The 23,716-nt window shown below is 56.7% G+C and overlaps 1 protein-coding gene across 1 annotated transcript; it reads right to left on the minus strand.

Annotated features, from left to right (window-relative positions):
* Positions 1 to 2,531: 2,531 nt before the first annotated feature.
* Positions 2,532 to 19,953, minus strand: PCSK9 (proprotein convertase subtilisin/kexin type 9). The gene is given in 11 exon segments (XM_007471133.1): positions 2,532 to 2,828; positions 4,359 to 4,540; positions 6,258 to 6,435; positions 7,537 to 7,685; positions 8,012 to 8,185; positions 8,701 to 8,884; positions 9,987 to 10,183; positions 13,147 to 13,288; positions 13,506 to 13,639; positions 17,155 to 17,278; positions 19,735 to 19,953. Coding segments are annotated over 11 exon segments (1,980 nt in total).
* Positions 19,954 to 23,716: the final 3,763 nt, after the last annotated feature.

Here is a 23,716-nt window from a genome sequence, read left to right on the forward strand (position 1 = left end):
AGAATCAGTGTAAGTTTTGCTTTGTATATTTGGTAGAATTTGCCTGTGAAACCATCTGATCCTGGACTTTTGTTGGTAGGGAGTTGTTTTAAAATTACAGATTCTGTTTTGCTTTTAGTGATCAGTATGTTCAAGTTATCTATTTCTTCTTGATTCAGTTTTTTTTTTTTTAACATCTTTATTGGGGTATAATTGCTTTACAATGGTGTGTTAGTTTCTGCTTTATAACAGAGTGAGTCAGTTATACATATATATATGTTCCCATATCTCTTCCCTCTTTGTCTCCCTCCCTCCCACCCTCCCTATCCCTTAGCAGCTGGCAGCTCTTGAACGCTTTCCATGACACTAAATTGTCAGCAAATAGAGTTTGAGAGGATTTTTGCTTTTGCAGGCCAATTCCCTGATCACTTAGAACATGGGCTGTTGAGAGCTAGGCCTTGCTTAAGACAGCTACACTTGCCAGCCTCAGAGTGGGGCTGGGAGCCGGCGGGGCCACATTGCATGGGGTGGTTATACTTGGCCAGGTGGAAAGTCCTGAGGCTGTTCTTAATTTCAAATCATGAAAAATGACCATGGACATAATACTCACTTTAGAAGCCTCAGCCACTCGTATAATTAACGTACACCATAAACATTGACTGCACCAGGCCCTGTGCCAGGTGCTGGGAGAGGAGAATGGAAAGGACACGGGTATCCCACGCGTCTAGAACATTGTGGGGCAGAAGTTGCCAAGGAGGAGGAGCCCTGGTTGCTGGGGTGACTCAGAAGCGAGAGGAAGACGCTGATTTTATCCCAGGACGGGCACAAGTACTCAAGTACTTGTACTCAAATACAGACGCTCCTCAAAGGCTTGATTCACTCAACCACCCCACAGACTGTTATCAGGCATCTGCTATAAGCAAGGCCTCATCCTAGATGGTCAAATTCAGGCAAGAGTCATGACAATTTTTTATTTTAAAAAGTTACTGTATAATAAAAATGCTACAAAACCCAGAATAAATATCTTCAAGTTACAAAAGCAAAACAGAGATCTAGAAAAACTGCTTGCAACAGGGAGTTGTTGACAGACCAAAAAGATAAATGTGTGCTTGTTTGCTTGGGTGGGGCTGGGGGTAGGGGAGCTCAAGGAGGGAGAGTTGCACCTCCCCCTTCTCCCCTTCCCCCTCTGTCCCTGCATCCCTCCAAAGGCCTCTCCACTCAGGTCCCCGTGAATCGGCCAGTGCCTTTTGCCCAGTTTTCTGTCCTTGCTCACAGGGCTACCCCAGGTCTGTGTTCCCTAATGAGCCTCTGTTATTATAAAGATGGGGGTGCCCAACCTGGTGCAGCAAAAAGAGCCTTGGCTTTAGGGACAAATCTGGGTTTATACCCGGGTACCACCTCACTTCTTGGCTGTGTGAATGGCGGGCACCCAACCCCCACCCCTGGTTCCCAGTTTCCTCCTGAAGTGGGGATGACAGTGTTTACTGTGCAGGGTAGGTACGAGGACTGGGTGAGAGGGTGGATGGAGCATGTGGCCCTCCACTGGGAACTGAAGAGTCAGCCCTGGGGTGATGTCCCCCTTCAGGCTAATGCCAGGTGGACTGCAAAGCCGGGACCAGGCCAGGTGAGGGCAGCTGGAAGAAACAAAGGCACGGCCCCGTGATCACCTGGGACACATCTGGCTGCATCCGTCATGCCGCTGGTGGGTACAAGAGCTAGGAATTTTGTCAACAAGCTGTCTTCGGGAGGTGAGTCTTAACAGCAGGACTGGGCGGGCCCGTGGAGATCACCGAACTGATGGAGATCTCTCTAAAGAGCAAGGACTTGAACCAAGGCATCTTGGCAGCTGACCCTGGGCTCGTGCTTCGGGCCTCAACATCCTCATCTATCCAATGGGTATGAATATAGGCCTGCCTTTGCCCCAGGGCTACTCTGAAACTCTGTGAGAAGGTGGGTGGAGAAGCCCTTTGGACACTTTGAAACGTTGGCCACATGTGGGGAAGCATCACCCCTCGTCAGTGCCACCCTGCACCCCCAGAGGCATGGAAAACTGATCCTCCACTAATTCGGGAGCCCAACGGGGCGTCCCTAAAGTGGGCAGGAGGTGAGGGGCCATCTCCACCTTTCACTTCCCCTGACCAATATTTGGCCGCTTCCAGCCCTCGAGCGCCTCCCTGCCTACCCACAGGAGAATGACCACCTCCTGCATGGAGGCCTGAGGACTGACGGACTGCTCAATAAAAGTAATTCTACCCACAGTGTTGGCATCTTGGGAGTGGCTGGCAGCAAGCTGAGCACAGCCTGACCAGCGTTAACAGTGGCATGTGGACCCAGCCCCACAGCAAGGGAGGGGCTGCCCGGCACCTGCAGCCCTACTGACTCAGCCTCCCATGCAGCTCAGGCCTGGGAAGGGGTGATCCAGGCCAAGAGCTGGGGTTCTCCCAGGTGGGGAGCCGGCACACCCCGAGTGCCAGCGCGAGAGCTCTAGAAGCAAGAGGTATGTATCCTCTTCCCTGGGGTCCAGGCTGAGGAAGGGGGAAGGAGGAACCACTTCAAAGCCCAGCCGAGGCCTGGGACCACGGCCCCCAGGCCCTGGCCCCTTCCCCATGCATGCGTCCCAGGCAGGGTGGTCACTGGGCCTCCTGGGAGGCCTGCTCCCCTGAGGGCTGGCTCCGGCAGCAGATGGCGATGGCTACGGCGGCCTCCTCGCCCGTCCTCCCTCCTGCTCCGATGTCCCGGCCCCTCACCACACACGTGTTGTCCACTGCGTAGGCCCCCAGGGCGGGGCAGGCCCCGGGGAGGGTCCCGCAGCTGGTCAGCGTCCAGCCTCCCTCGCAGGCCACGGTGACCTGCCAGGGCCAGGGGACGAAAGAAAGCGCATGTATGGCCCAGCACGCTGTGAGCCAGGCCGGGAGGGCACAGGCCGGTGTCTGCGGTGCCAACACAGACTCATCTTCCCCCGACACCACGCTTCCCACAGCCCTCCCCATCCCGGCCAGCGGCAAAGCAAAGCCTGGGCTGTCCCCTCTGCTGCTCCCACCACGTCCAGTCCCTCAGGTCTGTGGACTGCTCCTTCAGGCCCTAGCATCCTCCGCACTCCTGCCCTGGCCGAGCCCCCACCCCCCGGGCCTGGACAGTCACCGTAGCTGTCCACCTGCCTACAGCAGGCCTCCCTGCTTCTGCCCACTTCCCTGCAGTCTTCGTGGCGCAGCGGCCAGAAAGAAGCCGCTCACATCCAGGTCAGATACCCCATTCCCCTCCCCCCACCTCAGGCTCAGAACCCTGAGTGGCTCTCAGCTCACTGGAGCAAAAACCAAAGCCCTTACTGTGGCCCTCAGGCCCCACCTGAACCCTGTCTCTGGTTCCCCCCCTCACTTAGTGCCCACCTCACTGGCCCTCTGGCTGTTCCTGGTGCTCCTTTGCCACAGCTGTTCCCTCTGCCTGGAACACTGTTCCCTGTCCTGTCCCCCACCTTCTTAGTGAGGCCTCTCCTGAACTCCCCCTCCCCATTCTCTTCCCTGCCTTACTTTTCTCCACAGCATCTTCTAAGTACTCTGTAATACTACTCATTCGTTTATTGTCATCCCACTAGAAGAGACGCCCCAGGAGAACTTGTCAGGTTTGTATCTCCACCGCCTTTAATGGTGCCTGGAATGCCAGAGGCCTCAATACTGCTGAGCAAGTGGACCTGAGACAGCCCTTGCCCTCGAGAAATGCAGCATCCAGACCACAATCACTACAGACTTGCTCTTACAAACCTCTCTGAGGCAGGAGAGTGGACTCCCCAGGGCTTCCTTTTAAGAAGCTCCCTGTGGCTTTTAAAAGACATAGAGAAGCCGTAGGGAGGTTGCAGGTCTGCACTGGCAGTTTCTGAGGGCCTCTCACGCCCTAGTCCCCCAGCGTGCCTCCCCTCTCTGCAAGCCCGCCCTCACCTCGCTGGCCCTGCTAGCCACTCCTCCACCTGCAGCGCTCAGCTCACGTGTCCCGTCCTCTGGGTCATGGCTGAGTCATCCTCCCAGCAGATGTGTTAAGTGGATTAATCAGTGCATGTGTGTGGACTGCTTTTCTTATGCCATATTTACACATATTCTTCCAAAGCGAGGGAAGCATGCCCCAACAGCAGATCTCACTAAGCTGGACAAAAGCAAAAACTGGCCCAGCGACACACACACACACACACACACACACACACACACACACACACACGTGCTGTCCACACAGCTGCAAAAGCTGCTGACAGCACCCACCCCATAAGCTACTCCCAGATATATGAGGATATGGTGGTGACACAAACACTGACCCAGAAAAGCTGCACAGGATGGACACGTGCCACCCCACGCGGTGTCCGGCTCCCGTCCCGACCCCCCAAGCCCCTTCACCTTCTCTGCAGGGCCCGGGATCCCGTGCTCCCTGACTTTGCACTCCAGACCCGGCGCGTGACAGCAGGAAGCGTGGATGCTGGCCTCCTTGTGGCCGACACACTGGTCGGGCTGACCCCATGGCCTCAGCACAGGCTGCCTGGGGGTGTCAAGGTCCTCCACCTCCCAGTGGGAGCTGCAGCCTGGGGAAAAGGAGGGCCGGCTCAAACACCTGGATGCTAAGGGACCCTCTGTCTCTCCTCCCCACCCCATTCAGTCTCCATCTTTTTAGGGTCTGAGTCTGGAGCTGAGAAACGCAGAAACAAGTCTTGGCAGGAAAAAGGCACTACTAGCCTGAGCAACAGGACTCTTGGGTTCTCAGCTCAACCTTGCTGCTGGCCTGCTGTGTGACCTTAGGAAAGCCATACAACCTCTCTGGGCCTCAGTGTCTCAGGGAAAACATCATCTCCTCTCCACCCTGACATGGGGAAGGGGCTCCAAGGCCTGAGATGCTAAACCAGGAAATGGTATTCCTCCCCATAACCCAGCCACCCAGGCAGAAGTTCAGGGGTGAGCTTGATGTCTCGCTGGGAGACATGGGCCTCCCTCCAGAGCTTGGGAGTCAGGCACACACCCTGGCTACGAGACCTCAGAGAGTGTTCCTAGGCTATAGCAAGCCTCAGTTTCCCTCTGTAAAAGGAAAAGGGAGGCTGCAAGGGTGAAGTGAGGACATGCACGCGGAGCCCAGCACAGCGTCTGGCACCGGGCAAGGGCCCTGCACGTGTTAGGGTCATGGTCACTGGAATGCCCATGTGTTAGCTGCATGGCCTTGTGGAAGTCACTCAGCATGTCAGGGTGCAGTTCCCTTCGCTGTAAAGTGGGGCTCTTTTGGATGCACTTCATAGGTAGTGGGTTCTATGACTCCGATGTCTTCGAACTGGCACGTGCCCTGGAGTTCATCTGCTGGGCGTTGCCAAAGGGGAGAGCCATCAGAACATGGTGGACTTCCCACCAAGCCAGGACCCCAGTAAGATGGCTGGTGGCCTGCTGGACCTGTCCCAGCCTCTCCACCTGACTGGGCTCATTTTTCCCCTGCAAAGCTCCTCCTAGAATCAGCTCCTAACTCGTCACTCGCCCTTGTCACCCTCCTCAAACTTCAGTGGCTCCCCAGTACATACTCGATGAAGAATCAACTCCTGAGCCAGTTATTCCAGGCCCCCTACCTGCCCTCTCCCCAAATGCTCCCCAGGACATCCCATGCACACTCCAAGCAGGACAGCTCAGCCCCCTCCCAATTTGAGGGGCACCATCCCTGGATCCCCGACAAGGTCCCCACCTGTGACTTCCCGCTACCTACCCAGGGCATGTTTTTGACACAAGGTGGCCCATCCACAGTTACCTATATCAGAGAATGGATTCTAAAGCAATGGATAATAACCAGGATAGCTAGCACTTATGTTGTCCTAGCATCAAGCTAAATGCTTAGCACCCATCATCCTCATTCTATTGCTGAGGCACCTGAGGCACAGAGAAGTTAAGTAACTTGCATAGGTCACACAGCGGACGACTGGCAGAGCCAGGATTAAACCAAGGTCAGCTCCACTTTCGGAGCCACTCCCTAAACTGCCCCTCATGCAATGCACTACCTGTGGGGAAATGCCTACAATGCCCCAGGCCTGGTGCTCTAGGTGTTACTCATTTCATAGCAACCCAGTGAAGCAGGCACTGCCGCCGCCCCTCTTAGGGAGGAGGAGGCTGAGACGGAGACAGATGAGGTGCTTGCCCAGGGTCATAGGGATGAGAAGGGTAGCACTGGCCTTCACACCAGGCCGTCGGGCTCCCACGTGGGGCCAGCCAGGTGGGGGCAGGCACCAGGAGCCAGAGACGCCTCCTCACCCCGGGGTGGGCCCAGCCACCTACCTGTGAGGACGTGGCCCCGCTGGGGGCAGCGGGCCTGGGTCTGCACTCCGGCCCCAGCTGGCGGAGCCGTGTGGACACGGCAGTTGGCCCGGGGCAGCAGGCAGCACCTGGCAATGGCGTAGACACCCTCACCCCCAAACGCGTTGTGGGCCAGGCAAACGCGCCTGCCCCCTCGGGCCTGAGAGCCAAAGACAGAAACAGGAACCTGCTTTAGAAAAGGCTTCGAAACACAGGATGAGGCGGGGCTGGAGGAAGCTGACTCGGGCGCCTGGTCCCAGCCCCTTGAAACGTCTCCAATGGCCTCGCGAGGGGCCAGCCGGCCCCTGAGGACAAGGAGCTCGCTTCCACCCAAGGCAGACGGTTCCGCAGATGGGCAGTTCTGGGTGTTATAAAGTTCTTCTGGATACTGAGAGTGACTTCAAAATGCAGATACAGGGGGCTTCCCTGGTGGCGCAGTGGTTGAGAGTCCGCCTACCGATGCGGGGGACGCGGGTTCGTGCCCCGGTCCGGGAAGATCCCACATGCCGTGGAGTGGCTGAGCCCGTGAGCCATGGCCGCTGAGCCTGCGCGTCCAGAGCCTGTGCTCCACACGGGAGAGGCCACAACAGTGAGAGGCCCGCGTACCGCAAAAAAAAAAAAAGCAAATACAGGGAAACCTAAGACTCCAGAGCAAGGACCTGGCCTGCTCAGCCCTGACCCACTCTCAGCCTCTCCCACGTGCACTCACGTGCAGGAGGGTGCACAGTCAAGCACACTCCCAGACACCGGCTCCCAGACAGAAATGCCTGCCCGCCCCTTGTCCTCCTGGCCTAGGCACTGCCCTTCCACCAAAACACTGCAGCCAGATGGCATCTCTGCCAGGCTCTGAAGCCTTCCCATCAAGTCCCCTCTTTTGCTGCTTTGGGAAGATTTCTCAACTGCCAGAACCGTGGAACATCTGAGTGAAAAGGGCCCTGGAGACCACTGTGTCCAGAGGCAGCAAATCCCTGGCATACGTCTGGCCCTCCCCTCCCCCGAGGCAGTGAATCCCTGGCACACACTCTGCCCTCCCCTCCCACGAGGCGGGCATGGGAATCCATCCAGTCTCATCCTGCAGAGTCTCCCGGGAACCCTCAGTGTGCCTCCCTCCTGCAGCACCCAAACCGCGTGACTGAGATATGCCCCATTCGGCTTTAACTTGCAGATGGGCGCTGGAGTTCAGAAGAGGATAAGGCTCAGGCAGATCTGGGCCTGGAAGCAAGAACCCCACTTCACGCTCCGATGGGAGGGTACAGGTCACCTCAATGCGCTCGCCTCGCCGCTTCCCGCTCCTGGAGAAGCTAGAGCAGCCCAGCAGCTCCTCAGGGGCAGCACAGCGGGCCTCGGCCGTGGCCATCCGCGTGGGCCCCGAGTGCGCCGACCACACGGTCCTGCAGAACAGCTGCCCACCTGCAACGAGGCCCTGGGGTGAGGAGGGGTGGCTGCGGAGGGAGCCTCCGTCAGGGCTCTGCTCACAGAGGGCTCCAGATCTTTGGCTCCTGGTGGGGGAGGGGGCCTTAAAGAATGTGATCCATTTTCCCATTAAAACAGGTCATGAAAGCCCTCGCAAAGCCCTTTCGGAGCCCGTCCTACTCAATCTCCCCCAGTGTCTAGGAGCCAGTGGCCGAATCCTCCCTCCACAGATGAGGGAGGGACAAAATTGCCCAGGCCACACAGATGCCCTGAGACCTCCCAAGCCCCAGTCTGGATTCTGCCCGCCCTGCCATCCTGCTGACCTGCTCCATAGGTGCTGCGGGGTAGTGTAGCCACCAGGTTGGGGGTCAGTACCCGCTGGTCCTCGGGGAACCAGGCCTCATTGATGACGTCTTTGGCAGAGAAACGGATCAGCCTCTGCCTCATCTCAGCCAGGGTGAGCTCCGGCTCAGCAGTCAGCATCCTAGCCACAATGCCTGGTCGTGGGGCAGGCGGTGAGAGATGGTGGTGGCCTGGCCCTCCTTCCCGACCTGGGACTCCTCTCCTGGTGCACACATGAGCGTGCGCACACTCACAGACACACCAAGCTGTTCTTTAGAAGTTAAACCACCTGCAATCCCTTGCTAAAAGATGGCCAGAGTAAGACTTACATCCTGCTCTCACACCTCCAAGCCTTGGCAATTGCTGTTTTGTTTGCCAGGTAAACTCTTATTCATCCACCAAACCCCAGATGAAACGGCCCTCCTCCAGGAAGTTTTCCCTGACCTTTAGCCTGGTCAGGCACCTCTCCCTTCCACACAGCCCTGGCTACTCCGTTTGTGCACCTGCCTCCCCCATCAGACTGAGCGTCCTTGAGGGCACCATCAGTCTGACTCATCTTTACTCCCCCATACCCAACACAGAGCCTGGCACACGTGGTCCTGGTGCAGACCCTGCCTGCCAAAGGGGCTGTCAGAATCATGACGGCTGAGGCGGTGGGGCAGCTACTCACCAGCCACATGGGCGGCAGCTTGTGACGTCCCACTCTGTGATGTGAAACAGGTGCTGCAGTCACTGGAGGCACCAATGATGTCGTCCCCTGGGGCAAAGAGGTCCACGCAGCGGCCAAAGTTGGTCCCCAGGACCCCCAGGGTCACTGGCTGGTCCTGGGCATTGGTGGCCCCAACAGTAATGACCTGGAGAGGTGAGGGAGTGGATGGCAGAGAGGGGAGCCAAGGAGAGGATGTAGGGAGACTGAGACCTTGCCAACTGGGCTGGCCAACTCCTATATACCTGTTTGGCCCATTCAAATATCCCCTCCTGAGGGAAATCTGAACTCTCCAGGCAGAGCTCTGGCACTCTCTGCCCCACCTGGCCCTGGCGCTGCCCTCTGTCCCTACCATATGCCAGGCACCATTCCCGAAGTCCCCGAGGTGCTTCCATTCTAGGCAGGGATCCAGACAGTAAACAATGCAACACATTAGGTGGTTATAAGCGCTAAGGAGCAAAGCAGAGCCGGCAAGGTGGGAAAGACGTGCTGGGTTTTGTCTACTTTATGCGATTTTAAATTCGGTAGCCAGGAAAGGTTATCAATCACTGTCAGGCTCACATGTGTGGCCCCCACCTGCCCCCTGACCCCAACACCCCCCCCAGACTATGATATCTTTGAAGTGGAACGAGATTCCTTCCCCTTAGTCCCCCCAGTGCCCACACCGCCAGTAGGTGCCCTCGCACGTTAGAGGAATGGACGGGCATTGGACCCACTGGGTCAACCTCTCAAGCTGAGAAGCGTCATCTCTGTGCTCATGTAGCTCCCCTGGGGCACACCAATGCAGGGCCTCAGGGGGCCTTCGGTGGGGGGGGGCGGGGAGGCGGACAGTGGAGAGGTCCTGGGATACTTGCAGGAGAGTGATGCGGGCAAAGCCCCTGGGCCCTTCCCGAGTGGACTTGGGGAGGAAGCAGAGGGAGGCCAGGAGAAAGCGGAGGGAGCTATGGTGTCAATCCAGGGGACAGCAGATGGACGGAGGTGATGGGATTGGGGAGAAGGGGCCAGGGGCATCATGAGACATTTGGAGGGAGAGGGGCCAGGGCGTGGGGTTGGAGCTGCACTGGGGGAGGGGAGAGTTGAGGCTGGTGCTGTTCATAGACTGGGATGGTGGAGGTTCAAGCCCCTCCTCTGCCCAGGTAGGCCCTGGCAGTCTCTGACACGTCCTTCCAAAGCCAGGCCAGTTCAGGAGCACCCCCATGAAGCCGCCAGGGGCCCACCTGCCACTTTCCCCTCCCTTCGGGAGCACCCACCTCGGGAGCTGAGGCCGGGGAATAGAGACAGGCGTCATCCCTGAAGTTGCCAGCAGCGGCCACCAGCACTGCCCCCGTCCCAGCCAGCTGCTGGCAGGCGGCGTTGAGGGCCGAGCTGTACCCACCCGCCAGGGGCAGCAACACTACCAACCGGCCCGCCGGCTGGGCCAGCTGGCTCTTCCAAATAAACTCCAGGCCTGAGAGGACAAAGCCAAGGTCACCCATGAGGAGGCACACTCCCCCTCCCCACCCCTGCCCCCGAGGCCCCCGTGAGGGTTAATTTTACATGTCGACTTGGCGAAGCTACGGGTGTTTGCTCAGACATAGGTCTAAGTGTTGCTATGAAAGTACTTTGTGGATGTGATTAATGTTTACATCAGTACTTTGAGTAAAGCAGATTACCCTCCATAATGGGGGTGGGCCTCGTCCAATCAGTTGAAGGCCTTGAGAGAAAAGATGGAGGTCCCCCAAGGAGGAAGGAAATCTGTGTGCACACTGCCTTCAGACTCAAGACTGCAGCATCAACTCCTGCCAGAACTTCCAGCCTGCCAGCCTGCCCTGCAGATTTCAGCCAGCCCCACAATATATGAGCCCATTCCTTAAGATAAATTGCCCACTATGTGGTATATGTATGTATTTATAAATATAAATATACACACACATCCTATTGGTTCTGTGTCTCTGGACAACCCTGACTAATACACATGGGAAGCGTGTTAACAACAGCAGCACTTATAAAACCAGCCAACTCCCAAACACTTATATGCACCAGGCTCCTTCTAAGTGCCTGACTATGGGAATTTACACAGTCCTCACAGTAACCTTACTATTATTTTCCCTTTCCAGGAAACTGAGGCACCAAGAGGATAAGTAAGATTCTCAGAGGAACAGGAAGGGCCCCCTTTGCCCTGCCTCTGACCTTCACAAGCCTCGTTGCCATCCTCTGAGGGCTGGTGTACAGTAATCCTCCCCCACCACACAGACACACACACACACACACACACACACACACACACACTCCAGTGAGTCCTCACTGCCCACTTGCAGCTGTGGGACCCTGCCCTCCCATGTGTGAAAGGGGACACTGCTGCTCGGACTGTGTCGAGGATCAAAAGACTCCTCGCCCTGGAGCTGGAGGGGGGTGGGGGAGGACTTGATAACCCTGCCCCCTCGGGGGGTGTCATGCCTTGACCCCGGCTGCACTCCCCCACCCCAGAGCCGAGTGTGCAGCCTGGAGCCCAGGCCCAGTGGAGACCTGGGTTCTAACACCAGCTCTGGCCCTCATGTGCCAGGGGACCTGGAGCTGACAGATTCTCTCAGGCTCTGGCTCCTGCCCCATCAGATGGGGGTGTGGCCGGCTGACCTCTCAGAACCTTCTGGATCTGGACCTCTGGGAGATCCCCAGGGCTGCAGCAGAGGTGGGAGTTGGGGTCCCATAGCCAGGCTCCTCTTAGGAGGAGACAGCTGCCCCTCACACCAGGAGAGGCAGAGCGGAAGTAGGAGTGGAGGTGAGAATAAGCACGATTACAGCTGCCATTTATTAACCACCTGCTGTATGTATGTTTCTGTGCTCGGACTTGACACACTTTACCTCAACAATCTGCTTACAGAGGAGACCGGCGGTGACCACAGGCGTCATCCCTGGCTCACCCGTGGAGCCCCTGCTCTGCTCCAGGTAATGTGCTAGGGGCCTTTCCCAAAGCGGGGACCTTTTCTTCCCCGGGAAACCCTCCAAGCCCAGGGCGCCAGCCCTGTGGAAGGACTTTCAGGGCACAAGCGGGCCTCCCCTCCTCTGCACACTGACCTTTGGGAATTGGCCTGCTGAGCTGAGGTCAGTGGATAAAGGGGTGGGACAGGAAGGAAGGGTCACCTGATACGGCAGGGGATTATTGATTCTTGCCCTTAAAACCAAACATCAAAACCTGTGTTCTAAGGCTTCCCTGGTGGCACAGTGGTTAAGAATCCTCCTGCCAACGCAGGGAACACAGGTTCTAAGCCCTGGTCCGGGAAGATCCCATATGCCACGGAGTAACTAAGCCCATGTGCCACACCTACTGAGCCTGTGCTCTAGAGCCTGCGAGCCACAACTACTGAGCCCGAGTACCACAACTACTGAAGCCCGCGCGCCTAGAGCCCGTGCTCCGCAACAAGAGAAGCCACCACAATGAGAAGCCCACGCACCGCAACGAAGAGTAGTCCCTGCTCGCCTCAACTAGAGAAAGGCCGAGCGCAGCAATGAAGACCCAATGCAGCCAAAATTTAATGAATTAATTAAACAAACAAACAAAAACCTGTGCACTAAACTGCAAAGAATTAGGGCAGAGCTCACTCACCAAGCACAAGGCAGGCACCACCAGCCCTTCCCAGCCCTTCAAAAAGGCCTATGGCTACCTCTGCCAGCTCAGAGGCCAGCGTCTGACAAGGGTCTGGGCGCTTGCAGTGGAGGTCAAACTCAGCACCTTCCCCAGCGAGGTCACTGGCTCTGGCTGTGTGACCCTGGGCAAGTCACTTCCCCTCTCTGGGCTGATTTTCTCAACTGTTTAACAGGCTCACAATACAAAGTCCTTTGCTCAAGGTCTGGCCACAGGAGGGACTCAGTAAGTGAGAATTCCCACCCTCTTCTCTGTCCACAGGCCTCCCAGGGTCCTAGCTCTAAGCTGGACCTTGCCAGAGGTGACTGGATGGAGAAACCTGCAAGAGTCTGGAAAAAGTCTTCTGCCCGTTCCTCTACCAGGTCTACCCAACCAGGGCTCCAATCATTCATGAGAAGGAGTGAGTCCCTCGGTGTTAAGCAGAAGATGGGGGAAGTTTGCTTAGATCACCTCGAGGGTACATCCAAATCTAAAGTAACATGGCAAAAGACGCAACTATATTAAAAGATCTGGAAAGGGGAGCAGTGTGAAACTGTAGAAAGACCACTGACTAGGGGTCACAGCTGCAGAACCTGCCTGAGCTGAGCCCTGCCCCTCTCCGGGCCTCAGTTTCTCCATCGGCACTCATGCCCCCTGGGGGCCCTGCCCACTCTGACTCTCTGAGACTCTGCCTCTGGGGCAGAGGCTGCCTTGGTCTCCTCGGTCAGGAGTCAGTTCTCTCTGGGCTGAAGCCCCGTCCCATGCCAGGTCTGGATGCAGAGACCAGCACATCCGGAGCCATCACTCACCTGTGAGCGTGCTGCTCACCGTGCCCTTCCCTTGGCAGTTGAGCACACGCAGGCTGCGCAGGCTGGCGCCCTTGGCCACGCCAGCATCCCGGCCACTGACCACCCCCGCCAAGTGGGTGCCATGGCTGTCACACTTGCTCGCCTGCTCGACCAATACAAGACCCGAGTGAGAAATCTCATCCACCCTGTAATAATATCAGTGAGTGACCGGACAGACGTCCCCACCCACAACTGATGGCAGGGGCAGTGACAGCTGGGGAGGCCAGCAGGGGTGCAGCTGTGGCACTCCGGGGGTGGCATCAACTCCAGGTCGGGGATGAGGGACGGGGGCAGCCCCCCCGCCTGAGGGACATGCTCACCTGTCTGTGGAAGCGTGTCCCATCCTCCTCGGGCACGTTCTCGAAGTCAGTGACTACCACCCTGCCCTCAATTTCCCGGTGGCCACTTTGGATACTGGTGTCTAAGAGATATACCTCCACCAGGCCACCTCCAGCTTTCCAAGGTGAGGTTTGTTCGAAAGGAAAGAATAACCATGAGGTTAATGTAATAGTTAACACATATAAACTGTTTACCATGTCTCAGGCACTGCTCTAGGCACCTTACATACGTCAACTCAGAAAATCCTCTCCAGGTATATACTTTTATATCTTTATATCACAAACAAGGAATGTGAGGCACAGAGAAGGTAAGTAACTGTCCAAGGTCACATAGCTGGTGACGGTGGAACCAGCAAGAGAACCAAGTAGTCTGGCTCCATAATATTAATATTACTATGAAATAACAATACGAACACTCGAAACTAATAAATACAATGGAAAAAACTATGCCAAGCCCCTACTTAAAATTTTTTACAGCTCCCCAAACCTGAGGCCACAGAACTTAAAGACAGAACAGGATTTGACAAGTAAAAGGAGAATAACAGGCCTGTATGGCCATCTGAGCAGGTCAGCTCATTTCACAGAGAGGAAACTGAGGCTCAAGGAGGATGCGTGGATCTGGGCCTCCTGGCTCCAAGCCCATGCTTTCTCCACTCCACCAGGTGCCAGGACGGCTCAATGGTGGCTGGTTCCAACTGACACAAGTTACAGCCTCAGAGAAAACAGCAGTATTGGAAATTCACCAAAAGCCTACCACCTACACTTCATCATTTCTAGTTAGGTCAGTCCAGATTCTCCAGAGGGGAAAAGGGGCCTCAAGGGGAGTTACAACTAAGGGCAAAGGGACCTGCGAGTGGCCTCTTACAGCCTCTGAATCAGTGCAGGGAGCTCTGCGGCCTCTGGCAGGTGGGCGCCCAGTCCTGCCTGCGTCCCTCCAGAGCAGGGAGCTTTCCCTCTCCCACAGGACAGCCCCTGCCACGCCTGAGAAGCTCGGAAGGCAGCCAAGTTCTCCTTCTCATCTCTGCCCAGGAGGCCCCTGACCCTGACCCTCTGGCCTCTTCCCCGCAGGCCACATCCCTTCCTGCCTCAGGGCCTCTGTCCTTGTTTGTTTCTCTGCTTGGACATGCTCCCATTGGTGGGGCTAATGATACCCACTGCAGGGCTTGGCTGAGTGTCACTTCCTCCAGGAAGCCTTTCCTGACTCCATGCTCACAGCTGTTCAGACTCCTTCGTAGCTCCTACCCCATCCATGCTACCTGGGGCCATGTAGCTATCTGTGTAAGCAATGGTTCATGCACTAGAAGCTCTGGGGTCGGGGGGGGGGGGGGTGCAGGCAGAGACCAAGTCCATCTTGTTGGTCTTTGTGTCCCCAGCACCTAGCACAGTGGTTACTCGAGAACTCACTGTGGCATGGAAGGAGAGGAGGGGGAGGGCTGAAATGACAGCACTCTCACTCTATACCAGACACGGATGGAGGCTCGCTACAGCATAAAGAGCATTAACCCCAACACAGCCCCCCAGATAGGACTGTCATCACCTCCCGTTTTTGCAGAGGAACCTGAGGCTCATTCAAGCTCACACAGCTTGAAAATGCTAAAGTCTGGGTTTGAGCATGGCAGTTGGCTCCAGAGCCTGTGCTCGTCAGCTCTTTGCCAGCTGGCCTCTCTGTGAAGGAAGGGTCTGCTCCTGGCCGGGTGCGCCACTCTCCACTCATCTGCATGGTGCCCACTCTGCCCCACTCCTACCCAACAGCCCCCGGGGGGCCTCGTCCAGCCAAGCCCTTCTGTGACTCCTGATGGACTCCACGTTCCTGCCTTCCATCCCCGCCACCTCTCACAGCCACTGGGCGCAGGAGGAGGGTAAGGCAATCCATGGGCATCCCAGTGGGGAAGGAAAGGATCGCACGTCTGCTTCTGGCCTGGGGCAGGGCTCTGGGTCCAACGGTCACCCCAGAAAACGTATGTCCACATTCTAACCCCTAGGACCTATGATCATGACCTTATTTGGCAGAAGGGTCTTTGCAGATGTGATTGTTAATGACCTCCAAATGAAATCATCCTGGATTATCCCGATGGGCCTTAAATCCACTGATGTGTCCTCATAAAAAAACAGAAGAAGAGAGAGACACAGGGAAGATCTTATGAAGGAGGCATGGACAGGAGTGATGCAGCCATAGCCGAGGAACGCTGCAGTCACCAGAAGCCGGAAGGGGCATGGGAGGATGCCCCCCTAGAGCCTTTGGGAGGAGCTTGGCCCACTGACACTTTTACTTCCGACTGGAGAGTACATTTCTATTGTTCTAAGCCACCGGGTTTGTGGTACTTTGTTAGGGCAGCCCTAGGAAACTAATTTAGGGGCTGTGGCCTTCTCTCTCTCCTGCTTGGCTTGGTGTCCCCCGGAACCCCCTGCACAGCATCCCCTCCCCATTCCCCGTACTAGCCGGCTCCAGGAGGTCCCTGAGTCGCAGATGTGGAAGGTGGGGTCTCTAGGGTCTCTGCCTAGAGAGGAGCAGGCTGGGGAGGGGAGAGGCAGGCTCTTCCTGCAAAGGGCACCCCCTCCCTGGCCACAGGCTGCCCAGACCGGTCAGCACACCCTGCCTACTGCCGCTGCCAACCCTGGGGTGACGCTCCACACTTCCTACTCATCTCCCATCCTGGCCGCGAGCCCTGGGAGGCCCCAGGTCTACCATCTGTCACAGTGAGAGCAACTCAGAACCCGCGTAGCCTTTCAGTTCCCAAAGCATTTGCACATCAACAGCCTCACAACACCCCGTGAGCACAGGACGGGGTTACTGTGCCCATTTTACAGACGAGGACGGGGAGGATCCGACCCCACGTGAGCCAGTAAAGGGCGGAGGCTGGACGCGCCCCCAGGTCTGGCTGAGTCGAGCATCCCTGCATCGTCTTTCCGCTGAGCTCCAGACCTCACGCTGCGCGCTTCTCAGACTGAACACGGGCCAGCCAAAACCCCTGATCTCCCCAAACCAGGTGTCCTTCCCTTCTTCCCCAGCTCAATAAATGGCACCTCCACCCCCCTACAAGGCCCTGCCCAAACCCAGGCCACTTTCCTTGGCCTCTCCTCCTCCTCCTGGCCAGGCCACCCCAGGCAGAGGGGAGAGTCGGGGGAGAGGCCTGGAGGGGACACACAGAGTAGCCCACGCAGGGAACCCCAGGAAGCCTAGCGATGCTGAAGGGAGGCACAGGGCAACACAGGAGACCAGAGACCAGCTGGGGGCATGGCAAACAGGCCTTATCTGTCCCGTTACGGGGTCCAATCCTGTCCTCAAGGCACTGGGATCACCCAGACCTGTGGGCCTTAGCGGGTGTCAAGGTCAGGTTTACCCTCTCCCCACCTGAGTGCAGCCTGATGGGCCAAATGGCAAGAAGAGGCAAACGTGAACTTCTAGAAGGTGGGAGAGGGGCTCATGTAAAGAAACAGACTTCTGCCTTGTACCTGGGGCAGCAGGAAGGCAGGGCATGGGGGCTGGATTGGGTGGAATGGGACAGAAAAGGGGTCAGCAGAGTGTACTGAGCTCTAACTCCCCTGGGAGGTGAGGACCGTCGACAGGGAGGAGAGAGCGGCACGTGGCCCCCGCTCGGATGAAGAGAAGCAGGGAGCTTGGGGCCCTTACTAGGAGCGTGGTGTTCATCCGCCTGGCGCCGCGCAGGGAGAATCCGCTCTAAGTTCCACGGGATACTCTGGGCAAAGACGAAGGAGTCCTCCTCGATGTACTGGACGTGGGGCAACGTCAGGGCCTGCAGAAGGTAGAGAGGTGGGGCTCGGCTTCAAAAGCCATTTGGCTGACAGCAGCCGTAGCCACAGCCCTTCACCTACCTGATCAAGCCTGTCCCGGGTCACACGCCAGTCACATACCTGTCCCCTCCTGGTGTGGGGTTTCCTTGCTCATGTTGGGGAGCCCAGCACCCGCCAGCACAGAGGATGCCTTTTAGGAAGGATTCTGAATTTGACATGCCATCTGGGGAGCCAGGCAGTGCCCAGGCCCCGGGGAAGGCTGGACCTGGACTCCATGCCCAGATCGTGATGCCCTCACTGGCCATTCTGTTTCCCCCAGATCCGTTCCCGCCCTTCTCCACGGTGCAAGGCATGGGGAGGCTGACCCTGCAGACGGCAGCTCCCAGGCCTCCTTGCAGTGATTTCTGGTTGGGATCAGCCAGAGGGAGGCCCAGAAGGAGTTCTGGGGGATGAGAGGGTGTCTTCACTCCCTCTCTGTTTTGGTGCAAGGTTCCCACGGTGGCTGCATCCCTTGGTGACCACGGCTCCCCCGGGGCAGCCCCTGCTCCACAGCTCCAGCTCCCACCTGGCAGAGAAGACACTATTCCCTCTCCTCGCCCATCAACTTGTCAGGAAGACTCACCCCTGGGTGCCTCAGTGTCCCTGTGGGCTTCCTTAACCTGTCCACACCTCTGTGAGTTTCTGTGCTTAGCATCTGCTTAAATACTTGACGATCTCATTTAGTCCTTAAAGAACCGTTCCTATTTTCATGCCAGCATACAGGTAGGGGACTGAGACTCAGGGGGCGAAGAAAATTGCCCAAGGTTAGACAAACTAGTAAGGGTACGTGAACTCAGGCTGGCACGATGCCAAAGCCCAGCTCTTGAGGGCACATGTCTGTGGCCTGCAGCTCAGCAGTGTCTCCCCTCTGAGAAGCTGCCTGGCCTTCGGGGCTCATGTGTGCCATCTGGCTCTGTGGGCATCTGATTCCTTTCCCCGCACTGTGCTGGGCATATCATCCCTTAGTTACCTGACTGGTCATCCCTTCTCAGTCTCTCTTTCTGAACTGTGAGCTCAAGGGAAAGGGCTGGTGGTCCATCCTCATGTCCGTAGCACATAGTAGGTGCTCATTAAATATGTGATGAGCAGACTGACTGAAGGCATTAACTTGATGTTTCTGCTATCAGACTAAGGGATTGGACCCTGTCTAATCCATGTCATTGTCCCCACAGGACTTAACACACAGTAGTTGTTCAGCCACTGTGTGCTGAATGGAATGAAACTATGCAGTAGTAGTCCAGTGGAGCGAGGAGGCCTAGATTCTCGTTCTGCCGGTTATGTGTTGTGTGACCTCGGGCAAGACCCTGTCCCATTCTGGGTCTCAGCGTCTGCAGGAGGCTATGAAGCACCCCAGCCACGCGGAGAATCAGTATGAAAATGGGAACCATGTGCTCTCATCAAGTTAGGAGGACAGGGGAGGGGGGCGGGTTGGGAGGAAGGGAGCAGAGGCTAAAACAAGGAAAGGTGGTTTTTTTGTTTTGTTTTTTTTAAAGGTACATTTGCCAAATTCTCTTCTGCCTTTTTTTTTTTTTTTTTTTTTGCGGTACGCAGGCCTCTCACTGTTGTGGCCTCTCCCGTTGCGGAGCACAGGCTCCGTACAGGCAGGCTCAGCGGCCATGGCTCACGGGCCCAGCCGCTCCGCGGCATGCGGGATCCTCCCAGACCGGGGCACGAACCCGTGTCCCCTGCATCGGTAGGCAGACTCTCAACCACTGCGCCACCAGGGAAGCCCCTCTTCTGCCCTTTTATTAAAGCTACAAATCTTACATCCATCAACTCGCTTCAAGCGGAGGCCCCTTTCACAGGGAACCTCACCAAGAAATGTTTTTAAGATATGCATTTAAAGCACTAGGGCCAGGATGAGGAGAAGGGAGGCTAGAAGTCCTCAACTACCCATGTCTGTTCTGCCCCTGCACCAAAGATGTGGCATCAGGGTCGGGCTGGAGGGAGAACAGCCTCCCTGTCCTATAGGAGGAACCTTCTGAATAGCATCAGTTTCAAAGGAATTTTGGATCCTTGAGTCGTGTTTTTATAAAATGACTCTGGCCCCACTAATGTCATAGGGCCTTGTTCCTGTAGGGTTCTCATAGGCAGCAAGTTCCCCAACACAAAGACAGCTAGAAGACAGACCACTGGGTCTGATCCCAGCTCTGCCTCTGGCTGTCTGTGTGGTCCCTCCTGAACCTTGGTCTCCTCATCTCTCAGATGAAGATGAAATATCATTGAGGTACGGCCAGGCTTGAAGGGCATCCTGTACCAAAGGCCAGGAGCCACTGTGCTTGGCACTCAGTAAGCGCTCTGTGAACACTTGCTGCCTCCTGATGGTCAGCCATGGGCACACCCAGGACAGTGCCCTGTATGCATGCGGCAGCCCAGCCCAGCCCTTTCGGGAAGTGGCCCGCCCAGAGACGGAGCTCACCAGCTCCAGAAGGTCACCGCTCATCTTCACCAGGAAACCGGGGAGAAGGTCGTGGAAGACGTGCAGGATCTTGGTGAGGTAGCCGCGGTGGGCGGCCTGGGCCTGCAGGCGGCGGGCGGTGCGCTCCGTCTGCGAGCGGTGGGTCTCTTCCTTCAGCACCACCATGTAGCTGCCTGGCAACCTCCAGGCGTCCTGGCCCCCAGCGAGGAGGAGTGACATGATGACATTAAAACAAGGGGAAGGATGCTATGAGTGCTTCATCCACCTATGTTTACAAGTTGGAATTACAGCGAAAGAAACTCTACAGAGTATAGGAAGTATAAAGAGAAGTCACCAAACTAGGGCCCCCAAACCACATAGAAGCCAACTCTTAGCAGTAACGTAACATATACCACACTTTCAAACTTGACAGTCAGGCAAAAACGGGAACCATGGGCCACAGTCAACACCAGGTTCTCGTCTGCACCTGCACCTAGTTCTCTGTGGGGCCGACCAAGGCCTGGCCACCCTTGGAGGCCCTGCCTGAAGGCCACCTCCTCCCGAAGACCTTCTTAATTACACCTCCCTTCCCCATGTCTCAATTTGAAATAATCACTTCCTCCCGGGTCTAGTACCTCCCTGACCCCCTCCGGAGGCAGTCCAAAAACATGGCCTGAATCCCAACCTCAATATTTACTGGCTATGTGGCCATGGGCAAGTCACTCAACCTCTCTGAACCTCAGATATTTCCTCTATGGTGTGGGGAACATAACACCTATGACACAGGCCTGCTGGGAAGGCTAAGAGACCTAGTTGTGTAAAGCATCTAGCAAGCAGAAGGAATGATAGAGTGAGCAAAGGCAACACTTCTCACATGGGATAAAAGACTCAAGGCCATGGTCTACAGGAGCAGATCTGTTTGCTCTTAGCTCTTATCCGCTCCCACTGCTCTCAAACAGACACAACTGTGCTCAAGAACCTTCAGTGGCTCCCCATAGCCTGACAAAGTCCAAACTCCATGCTGCCCCTTGGTCCCCGCTGCAACCTACCTCCGTAGCCTAATCTCCCACATCTCTGTACGTGCACCAGAGTAGAATACAGTCTACAACCCTTTATCCAAAGTCTTAGGGTCAAATGGGTTTCAAGATTCAGAACTTATTTGGGCTTTAGAAAGGTAGTAATAGGCAATCAGGGTGCTCAGAGGCGTCTGGAGCAGCATACTGTAATCTATGCAGCAAAATATAGGAATATAAATATTTACATCAGTGGGATAACTTATAAATAACCTCATGTCAGTTCAGGTCAGGTTACCACCAAATAATTTACAAGAAACCTTTTGGGTTTCAGAACATTTTACATTTCAGAAGGCAGATAAGGAACTGTGGACATGTGCTCCCTATTCTCCACCTCTAGCTTTCCCAGGTCTGAGCTTTTGTTCATGCTACCCCCTTCACCTAGAATAAAATTCCCCTGCCCCTTTAATTTAAACTCCTATTTATGCTTCAAAGGCCCATCTAAAATGCCCTCAGCTAAATGAAAACCTAATGAACTGGGAGGACACTTTGTGCACTGGAAGGAGACTTGCCCTAGAAGCCCAGTTCTAATGCATCAGGGGGGTGAAACCCCTCTCTCTATGAATAAAAGAAAAGGATTGGTCTAAAATCTTTCTCTGCCTGCCCAAAATATTTTCATTACAAATTCAATCTCTACAAAGTATCCATTGAAGGAATGAATAAATGAACGTCCGGAGGTTCTTGTTCCAAACTTCCTCTGGGGAAGAAGTGCCCTCGAGCGCCTGTTTTCATTGGTTGTCCGGCCTCCGCTTACTCACCTCTGGGGATGGGGTATTCACTACTAGAATAGTTATTTGGGGGCAGTGACTTGAAACGCCCTTTCTCAACCTTGTCACAACCCATCAACATCCTTCTAGACGGTGAAAGGCTCAGGGAACAAGGAAGAAGGTGCTATGAGCTGAGTAAACTTCTGTCTCCTGTGAGAGCCAGACTGAAGAGAGGTCCCTCCCCTTCTGCCACTAACACAGGACACAGGCAACACTGAGGGCCTGACACCCCTCTGCAGCCAGCACACTCAGGCAGAGGAGCGGGGGCAGAAGCGCAGGCCAGATATCCATTAGCCTAGAACTTCCCCTCTGCCCGGGGAGCTGCAGTTTGGAGCAAAAAGGGCATGACTGGGAGGTGGCACTGCAGCCAGGTAAATAGCTACCTCCTACAGTGCTCTCTTCACTGGCTCACATGGTGGGGAGGTCACTCGTGTGGGCAACAGAGCCCCTTTCCCTTCATTCCTCCATCTGCCCAGCACTGACTCTTCACACAAACCCTCCGGAAGGACTGTCACCTCCCTTTTAAAGATAAGGAAAACGGAGGCTCGGAGGTTAAGTGACTTGCCAAGCACCACTCAGCTAGTGAGTGATGGAGCCAGGATTCAACCCCAGAGCTGACTCCAAGCCCGGTAGCAGGACCTCAGTTGAGCCCTGGGAAGGTTATAATTGGAGGAGTCCCAACCCTGGGCAGGAGCTCCCATAGCCCAGCGGCCAGGCGCTGGCCTTGATCTTCAGGAAACTCGCCCCACCCACTCTGGGCGGCGTTTGAGTGGGCTGCGGCTACCAGGCTCCTTCCTTCCCGAGAGCACCAAAACAAGCCCTTCCCAGACGAGCCCAAGGACCCCAACGGGCCTGGAGAATAACTCCGTCCCCTCCCCTTCAGTTTTGTTCTTTTCTTCAGCTGAAAAAGATGCAATCCTAGAATGTGAGTTTTGTGGCATGAAGAAATTGCCTCCCGCCACTATCATTCATTCGCCTTCTCCCCCGCTCCACCCCTGTCACAGTCGCGCCGTCTCGTCCCAAGACCCCCAAGCCCACCCCCTCCCACACTCCCCACACACACTCTGCACTACCCAGATTTCCCGATCCGCGTCAGGACGCATAATATCTCCTCTCTGCCCGGGGCCGTTCTAAGCACGTTTCAGGCATTAGCGCCTTGACCCACCCGAGCCTCAGTGGTGAGGCACGTCCAGGATCTGAGCAGGCGATCCTGGAGGTGCTCTGCTCGTCCTACCTGGCGCCTACCAGTCTCCGAGCCCCCTGCACCTTTCCCCCGCAGAGCGCACCCCAAAGAGCCGCCGTGCCCGTTCTCCCCACCACCGCGCCCGCAGTCCCCAAGATCCGCGCCAAGCCTGTCCTCGGGTGAGCTGAGGCCCCCCCCGCCCAATCAGTGACTTTCACTCCAGCCCCTCCCTTCCGGAGTGTGGGGCTGGGGTCACTGAGGCCACAGAGAGGATATGCCCATCGCCCGGGTCCCCGCGTGGGTTCGCCCCCGCCTCCCACCCCGGCGTCCGCACCTTTGCGCAGCGGTGGAAGGTGGCGGTGGCCACGTTCTGGGCCGTGTCAGCCGAGCTGTCCTCCTCCGACCGGAAGGCGAGCACCAGCTCCTCGTAGTCGCTGTCTTCGTCCTCCTGCGCGCGGGCGCCCGCGGGTCCCAGGAGCAGCAGCAGGAGCAGCAGCAGCGGCGGCCGCAGCGGCCGCCGGGAGCTGCCCGTACCCATCGCGGGGAGAGGAGAGGTTTGCGTCGGGCAGGGAGACCCGGGGGCGACTCGCGGGCCAGGCCCGCAGCGCCTGTGCCTCGAGGCGGGGAGCCCGATGCGAGCGCGGGACTCGGGCCCCGGCGGGAACGCGCGCTGGGCCGGGCTCCAGGCCTCCCGGTTCGGGGCTGCGCCGGGGAGATGCTTGCCGGCCCCGGGCCGTCTCACTGCCTGGCTCGCCCCGCCTGGCTCGGACCCGACCTGAGCCTGAGCCCGCCTGCAGCCGCGCGCGCCTCGACGCCGCGGCGGAAACCTTCCGGGGTGTGGGTGCGCGACGCCCAGGGTCCGGGAGATCACGCCACCTGAGCTCTATCGGATGATCCTACCTGATTAAATATTAACGGAACCCCCGGACTGAAGGATTGGGTTTCGGCCTCGCTCCCCCTCCCCCTCCCCCTCCCCACCC

The sequence above is a fragment of the Lipotes vexillifer genome, unplaced genomic scaffold, assembly GCF_000442215.2.
Source record: "Lipotes vexillifer unplaced genomic scaffold, Lipotes_vexillifer_v1.1 scaffold1003, whole genome shotgun sequence".
Classification (NCBI taxonomy): domain Eukaryota; kingdom Metazoa; phylum Chordata; class Mammalia; order Artiodactyla; family Lipotidae; genus Lipotes; species Lipotes vexillifer.